The sequence below is a fragment of the Cyprinus carpio genome, chromosome A3, assembly GCF_018340385.1.
Source record: "Cyprinus carpio isolate SPL01 chromosome A3, ASM1834038v1, whole genome shotgun sequence".
In the NCBI taxonomy this organism is placed as follows: domain Eukaryota; kingdom Metazoa; phylum Chordata; class Actinopteri; order Cypriniformes; family Cyprinidae; genus Cyprinus; species Cyprinus carpio.
The window spans coordinates 32,057,877-32,066,678 of record NC_056574.1 but is presented as its reverse complement, the minus strand read 5'-3'; the positions used below and the strand labels follow the sequence as shown (position 1 = coordinate 32,066,678).

The window sequence follows — 8,802 nt, the reverse complement described above, 5'->3', positions numbered from 1 at the left end:
CCAATAGTGAGAGGGCAAAATGTCATATACTTTTGATTCATTTTTATTTCATAAATCTCAGGTATTCTGTAACAGCTCCTTCTTCTGCTGTTATTAAATGAAGCTATGGCGCTGTACAGTATGTCACTTCATCTTTTTGTGGAAACCATGATACACCATTCACAAGCTGGGGATCAGTAAAATTTTTATTACAAAAAGAAAAACAAAAGAAATTAATACTTTCATTTAGCAAGGATGCACTGACTAGATCAAAAGTGCACAGTAAAGACATTTATAAGGTTACAAAAAATATTTTTTTAATAAATGAATGAATATATGAATTTTCCGTTCATCATTCGAATAAGAATACTGAAAAATCATGATTTCCACGAAAACATTAAGCAGCAAAAATTGTTTTCAATATTGATTGTAAGAACCATTATTAATAGTTGAATACAAATAATAATTCAGCAGCAAATCAGCATATTAGAATGATTTCTGAAAAATCATGTGACACTGAAGACTGGAGTAATGATGCTGAAAATACATTTTAAAATACATTAAAATAGAAAACAATATTTCACTATATTACTGCTTGTTATTGTATTTTTGGTTTAATAAAAGCAGCCTTGGTGAGCATAAGAGACTCCTTACAAAAAAAAAAACAAACAACAACAACAAAAAAAAACTTTAAAAACTTTTTAGCGGCAGCGTTCCTCAATCCAAAAATTAAAACAAAAAGGGGGGCCTTCGTTTTTTTTTACCCCAAATGCCTTATTAAACTGTTAATGAAAAACTATTGATTCCATTACCTTGAACAAAACAAACAAAACATTTAAGAAGAATTTCCGAGGTTCTCATTATCTTCATACATCTGCATCATCATTAAAAAAAATAAAAAAAATAAAATATACACACACACGCACGCACGCACGCACGCACACACACACACACACACACACACACAGTACATGTTTTGTATACTTGTGGGGACTTAAACCTGAATACACACCAACTCATGTAAATTGAGGACCCCATGGGTACAGAAGCTTATAAATCATACAGAATTTTTGAATTTCAAAGTTTTTTTGAAATTGTAAAAATGCACAAAGTTTTCTGTGAGGAGTAGGTTTAGGTGTAGGGCTACAGAAAATACAGTTTGTACAGTATAAAAAACATTACACCTATGGGGAGTCCCCATGAGGATAGTGAACCAGACATCTGTGTGTCTCTGTGTGTGTGTGTATATATACACACATACACACACACACATATATATATATATATATAATTTTTATTATATGGAATTTATACATGCAATTATATATATATTATAATTATTTTCCCATATAAATGTAAAAAAACAAAAACAAAAAACAATATAATACACTTATGTGCTATAATACAAATCAAGTAGTCCAGCATCCAGCAGCAGGATGTTGTGACAGCGTCACGGTTTCCTCCGGGTACAGGTTTAGCATTGCTCGTCATAAACCTGGTCTCTCTCAGTGCCGATGACACGACCGCTCTTCTGAACGCTGTCCGTCTCTGTCACTGCCGCGAGGAAAAGACATATCCTCACATTTAATCGTCCTAGAGAGGTAGTAGACGAACGAGCGGTTTTAAACGATGAGACGCAACCGTAAATAAGACGCCGGTAGCGGTTAGCATTAGCTTAGCTTCATGACCATCACAGCACTGTTTTCGCGTTAGCTAGCGCTCATAACGCGACATATGACTAATTCCACACAACATGCGTCTCTGACACGGCGGATACAACGATACAGATGTACATAGACACAGATGAGCCAATTCAGGCGTTATCTGCGTTATCTATTTAGATGTAATAGCTGTTTCTAGGTAGCGGAGGTAGTGGATTAGCTGCAGTGGCGAGGATGGAGGCTCTTCGTGGAGGTGTGTGTTTACTAGGACTCGCCAGTCTCTCACAAGCCGCTCCAGTCTCAAATACACACGCAGGTAAGATGCCAAACACTGTCAGTCACATTATAATGTGCGTTTGCTCATATTTCACTCATGGTTTCCTTTATGAAAGTGGTATGCGGCTGCTACGGTATAGTGGGGTTGTGGCTAGAAGGGATACAGCAAAAACCGGAAGCTAACAATAAATTGGATTTTCTACGTATTAGATTGTGTTTTGTGAACGTCTACCCCTACCCAACCCTAAACCTACCCCTTTCAATAATGCAAAAATAGTAATTGTTGAACAATGTGAGAAAAATTACTATATTGACGTGCGCATGCCCAGTAGTTTCTGCTGTATGCCATCTATTCTAGCCCAAACCGTATAGTGGTGGAGATACCATACTTACATGGTACTTAGAAGATAACAAGAGTGACAGAGTACTACCATGGGATACCGTGTTCCTCTCCTGGTAGGATTCTGATCTGGTGTCAGTAGGTGAGTTGACACCTGACCTGTCTGTAAACAAACCACTCTGACAGTGAGCAAAACTATCAACAAGAAGCACTAATCCAACATTACCATTGTTTTGAAACAGGAATCCCATGCATATGTTGACTGATCATGCGTCGATGTTAAATTATTCCTGGTTTTGGACTTAAGAGCACTTTAATGAATCGGTAGTCAGTGTTGTGTAACAGGTAAATCTTAAACCTTCAGAATGAAGTCACTGCAAGCAGATGTGGTGAGTAAGCGATACGGTCATCAAAGGCTTATGTAAAAACACCCCACATACTCTATGCTATTCGCAGATGCTTTTATCCAAAGCGACTTCAATTGCATTAAAGTTATAGAGTTTTATCAGTTCATTCATTCACTGGGAATCGAACCCATGACCTGATGTTGTTAGCAGCATACGCTTCTCTTTGAGTTAAAGGAACTCTAAACCGTTTTGATGTATGGTTTACACTCTTTTTAGTGGTTTCACTAGGTCAGGTGTCCACCTTTTTCATACTCCCCATGATGCTTTGCACAAAATATGGGAGAAACTTTAGTTAAAATGTTACCAATTAGAATAGATACGATACAACCTTCAACCATTGCACATCATAAAGAAAATTAAAATGTCAAAGTATTAAAATTAGTTTCAGCAGACCTGAATATGAAAAACCCTAAAAGCTCATATGAGTCCATTAATCTATATCAACAAGTCTTTATTATGTAACTTATATGAATGTTGTGTGAATCTGGAACATTGATGTATTATTCAGAGTGCTTTCTGTCATTTTGACATAAATTATATTTGCCCTCTTTAATAGATGTTTTAAAACAGCCATGTGAAAACAAACTGGGAAAGAGGCACGAGAGATGATTTCAGGAGAAAATCCAGTTCATTCCAGTGAATTATTCATGTTCATTAAATCAGGAGAGTAGACCACGAGAACACAGTATCTGTTGTCTTCTCCAAATATTTACAGCAGAAAAAAAAAAAAAAAAAAATCGGGTGAAACAGAACACAACTAGCAGACTGAAAAGAGCTCTTGTCACAGATACTCAACTAAAATACCAAGCGTTACATTATTTTCCTTACGGATAAAAATAGAGCATGACGAGAAATACAGCTCTTTCAGTCAAAATGACAAATAGGGTTTATTTATAAGCATAACTTTATTATTTGAAATGATTTGTTTCTGTCATTTTGAGTGAAAGTTCCCCGAACTGTATGTGCCACCCATAATGTAAAATGCAATAGACTTGTTTGGACCAAGATGTTTAGGACTACTTCCTTATAACAGGTGGCATGACTTGCGTAAGCCAAGCATACCTCTCTTATCAGTGGTGAATGATTTACATGGTTAGAAGGTCTTTTAGAAAGATGACTTTGTAATTACAAGCACTTTATAATCATGTTTGATCACATGAACCATCTACATATTATTTTTAAGACTACTTTCTACAAGGCCTATTGGGCCATTTGTCTCTCAGTAAGCAAATGGTCTGGTTAATTAGTAAGTACTGATGATGATGTAGTGAGGGAAGCAGTCAGCGCAGCGTGATGAAGTCTGTGCTGATTAATAGCGCTGACCCAGATGGAGTCTCCTCACTGCTTTGGTTTTGTGATTATATTTGTATTCAGGGTTCAGGCCTGATCAGCAGTCTTTGAAACAGTAAGGCTGGGGTGTAAATATTTACTCTGACGGGGATTTGATTCCATCGTGATTCTTTTAAATGATGCAGTGCATTAAGAAATCTGAAATTTGGTCTTGATTTTGTCTTATTCTTCATTCATTTTGACAATTTTGGTATGACAATTATGATGAAATATTTCATTTTAAATATTAGCTGCAGACACGTTTAGTTTTTACATTTGAAAAGGCAAAATATACACATGAACATAATTAAAAATGGACAATCAATTTTTATATTTTTGTAATTAATGCTTTGAATTTTTATTGATTGCAATGCATTGATGCATGTTTACATTACTAGTCACAGTCAGACTGTCTTTCTATTTTACTCTGCCTTAGCATTTCTTCCCTGGTCATCTGTGTAGTGTGTGAGTGCCGTCTTTCGTTTCTCACCCTTGCTGCATCTTCACATCGTTCCATGCAGATGAGCTAAATGCGGAAGGAGTGCTATTGATAGTTGTCTTGACTGTGTTTCGGCGTGCTCCTATGACACAACTTCTCGGCAAGTCAGAAGCCGTTTTTTGAAACGCCCTGTTCCTGCACCTTGTGGGGTGTTGTCAAAAAAAGCTTAGAATTTACACACAAAACGTGACTTAATCATCATTGTTTATTTTCAGTTGGGCAGGTGCAGTCATGCTGTCGTTATCCAATAGCAGTGCTTAAACCAGTCAGACAAATGAAAACACGTTTGCACAGCGCTAATCCTTTACAGTCAGTTGAGTGATTTAAAGGGACAGACTAACCCTTGTATGCAAAACTACACATTTTCAAAATCAACTGTTCATAAGGTTTGTTGTCAAAGATGGTGATTTTTTTTAACAGAATTGGTGCTTTGATGGCGGCATTGTGGCAGAGATTGTGTTTAGAGTCATAATCCTTATAATCTTTCAAATGTTGTATTGTACAAGCTCCTTTTTCCATTTGCTGAAGTTCACCCACACAGCACTTTATTTTTAGCACACTGAGAGTCAGCCAGTATAGACCCATGTGTGTCGTTAGTCTCGAAACACACAATGTAAACCCCAAATCATCAATATAAGGCTATTAATAAATATAATGATAATTATGACCACAATATTTAAAGCTACCTTGATCTTAACATTTTCATATTGCCTTAAAAATGAAAGACCTCATGACAAGACTTAGACCCTGTTAACACATGGCATTAACTTTTTTTGAATGACAATCAAATTGAATGAAGTGGTCAGCGATGAATGCAGGTGTAAATGAGGTCTTGTGATTTTGTGTTCTGAGATGGTTTGAAATCTGTGTGACCACATTGCATGCGTAGTTTAAACGCTTATCTGTCCATGCTCATTGGAAAAACATGCCTCTACTACCTACATTGTTGCAAAACAAAACGTACCTATACATTAGAAGTCGACCGATTGATCAGTTTTGCCGATTAATCAGCACTGATTGTTGATTGCTGGAAATATTGGCTATCGGCAAAAATCCATATATAGTTTTTCCCGGTTGTGTCCATTGCTGGAGCGGCTGAGAAGCTCCACTATCATTCTAAAGTATGAGAGCGAAATCACTGACACCGCGTGCTGTTTGTTTTGACACATGACACCATACGCTGCACAGAGCGGGACACTTCAGATTTGGATTTAAAACAAACAATGAAATGTGCGTAAACAGTATACTAAAGTGCATGTTTTCATATCCTACGTAATTAATTTGTTGACTAGATGCTGAAGAAAGATCTGTAGTTTGCTTAAAAGGCTGAGAGGATGTGAATATTAGTATTACCTCAAGAGGTTAAAATGATGTGACCAAAGCTGACCCAAATGTTTAATGTCACGATTGTTACCATCTATTAGTTTATATCCAGCTGGTCACATTGATGTATTTGTTAGCAGCGAAGTTGCAGATTTTAAGCTAGTGACATGAGAAAGCTTAATTATATGTTCATTCAGCCGACAGAAATCCGTTTCCATTAAAATTACACTATATTTAGGGATGCACAATATTATCTGAGTCGGCCGATAAAGGCATAAAGTTTAAATATCGGCATCGGCACGATATGAAACATTATGCCGAGATACTTTGCCGATAAGAAAAATAACTTGTGCTAGCGATAAGATCATGCCAGCAGTGTGGTTAACAGGTGTGTTTGCTCTGCGCAGACCAGTTGGTGTTTAACATCAAAGATTCGAAAGCAAAAGCAGCTGTCTAGCTCTTGCAGTTCTTTGTTGTTATACACCAATCGGTTTGCGCAGAGCCACTTCATATGAAAAACAGCTATTCTTGAAGCAAACATTTGCCTGAATGGTGACGAGATTCACTGTTTTGAATTGCTGCATTTAATATAAGAATGCACGTGCAGTATGACCCCTAGGGGGCCGTTCATTTATCCTTTGCTGAAACTTCCACGTCTTCATGGAGAGGGCAGGTCATGGTTGCTTATGAATGGAGAGTGCATGAGGAGGAATGATTTGGAGAATGGTTTGGAGAGGATGGAATGGCATTTTCCACATGTTTTTAAGCGCGACACGTGAACGGCCCCTAAAACTATCTGAAAGATCGGGCCAGTGCCGCTTCCTCTAAAAGGTTTATTATTCTCACGTGTTTTAAGTCTTGTCAGATCAAACATTAAAGTGATTTTAAGCCAATCAAGTGCAAGAGATCTCAATGCGGTACCCACATGCTGTAATAGATCAGATGCACACACAGAAAGCCGTCTTTTTTAGAAGTTTTTGTGGAATTTTTACAGCTACTATGTCTTACAGCACCTACAAATGTTAAATATACAAATAATAATAATAATAAAAAAATTACAACTTCATCTGTCTGAAAAAATAGCAGTGATTTATTTTATCAGTTATTTTCAAAGCTTTCAATGTACACTCATTATAAAATGCATTTTAATGATGTTTGTTTACTTTTAACAAGTAAGTTTTTGCTCAAAACTAACAAAAATTAAAAACAATTTGTTTGTAATCTCTGCACAGGAGCAACTTGGTGGTTTTCCAAACAAAAAGAAATATATACTATCAGTATCGGCATAGGATATCGGATAAAAATCGAATATATCGGCGAAAGTCCAGTATTTGGCATCCCTAATTATATTTGTCCCAAATCATAGATAATGGACATAATGACTTTACCCTAGGCTGTAAAATTGTGTATTATTTAAAAGCATTTTCCAGTTTTGGTTTTCGACCAAGTGCATCCAGAATTTTTGGTTTTCAGCCCGGATTTTTATTTCAGTGCATCCCTAAAATAAAGGCTTATTTTCTTGTGGATTCTCGCACAATAATATGTTATGACCTCAAAACACATTTGCCATAGTGCATGATTTATAAACTAATACATTTTGACATTTGCATCACATAACTGGCTCCATATGTAGGCCTATGTTTTTTTTCTGACATTGTAAACTTGCTCTGTAGCTCACATGGTACAGTGCTGCACTTGTGATGTGAATCCAGTGAAAGAGGCAAGGCACTCAATAAAACAGCTCAAGGACTTGTAGAAGTAAGCTAAAATGGTTTGGCTGCTTTAGCAAATGCATTATTATTATTGTAATAATTGCGTATTAATTATTATTAATTAATAATAATTATTGTCACATTTGCTTTTGGTTAACATTGTTGGTTAGATTGTTAGGGTTTGGTTTCGGTGATACTTTCAAACATAATACCGCATTAACCTTTTAGTACCATTCACCAGACATTTGCTTTTGCAGCATTACGTACTACAATCAATATAACCAACCGCAGACACATTCATCTGTTTCTGGCCATGCCAATCAGTTCCCTTCAAAAAAGATGCATTTATATAAAAACACCCGTACCGCGTTTTGATTTTGAAATGTGCAGTGCTTTTTGAAAATCTATTTGTGGTGGTCAGTGTTTATTGTGGCGGGCCGCCACAAATAAATCAGTGTATGGGAAACCCTGTTCTATGCAACTTGTCTCTGCTGGCAAGATCCATCTGTATATTATATTTGTTTTCCTGGAAAATTCTAGATGCATATGCATACTAATTTGTCAGTTTACACTAGATGTGAATGACTTCAAAGCTAACAGAACCTGCAAAGCTCTAGTTTTGTTTTCATGTAGATTTTAAATCTAAAATCAATAATTGATTAGTTTGTTGGATGATTAGTATCTTCGTGTTGCATCCTTACATGAAACTCATAAGGCAGTAGCAAGTGGACCGTCTTAAACTCCACCTGAATCTGTCCACACATATGCCAATCCAGAAAACAACACCCTGTCCAATTGGGTCATCTCCACTTCTGTGTGAGCGAACATCACTTCATTATGCAAGAGAGCTGAAATAAGAGCTGACAGCTTGGAGTTTATTGGCCTGAGAAGCAGCTGAATAATTTGTGCTGCTTGCCAAGTCATGATATAAACTCATGACTCAGATAAGAAGAACAAACGGGGAGGTGATTGTGCTGCTGCCCACTGCTCATCACTCATCAGAGGAGCAGGGGTTCAGTCTGACCGCAGTAATGATCAACACATCTCTCAACCCCTCATAATCTATGCTGTTACTGAGCTGGATGCCTGCCTCCTTTTGCTCTCGCTTGGTCACAGATGCATTGGCATTTTGGCCTTTGATTGCTTGGTGTTCAGAGCACATGATGGAGCATTGTTATAGATTTACTCTCAACTTAAAAAAATAAGTAATCTAGTACTCTCACTCGGGATACCATGCTCTTTATATCTGAAACTGTTGATGTGAATGAGACACCAT

At 36.8% G+C, this 8,802-nt stretch overlaps 1 protein-coding gene across 1 annotated transcript in view; it reads left to right on the top strand.

Moving 5' to 3' along the window:
• The first annotated feature begins 1,405 nt into the window (after window positions 1–1,405).
• Window positions 1,406–8,802, top strand: part of LOC109097014 (serine/threonine-protein kinase LMTK2-like) — a 30,711-nt gene continuing 23,314 nt past the window's right edge. Inside the window, 1 exon segment of the mRNA XM_042730411.1 lies at window positions 1,406–1,956. Within this exon segment, the coding sequence (XP_042586345.1) occupies window positions 1,875–1,956 (82 nt within the window). The 5' untranslated portion in view covers window positions 1,406–1,874.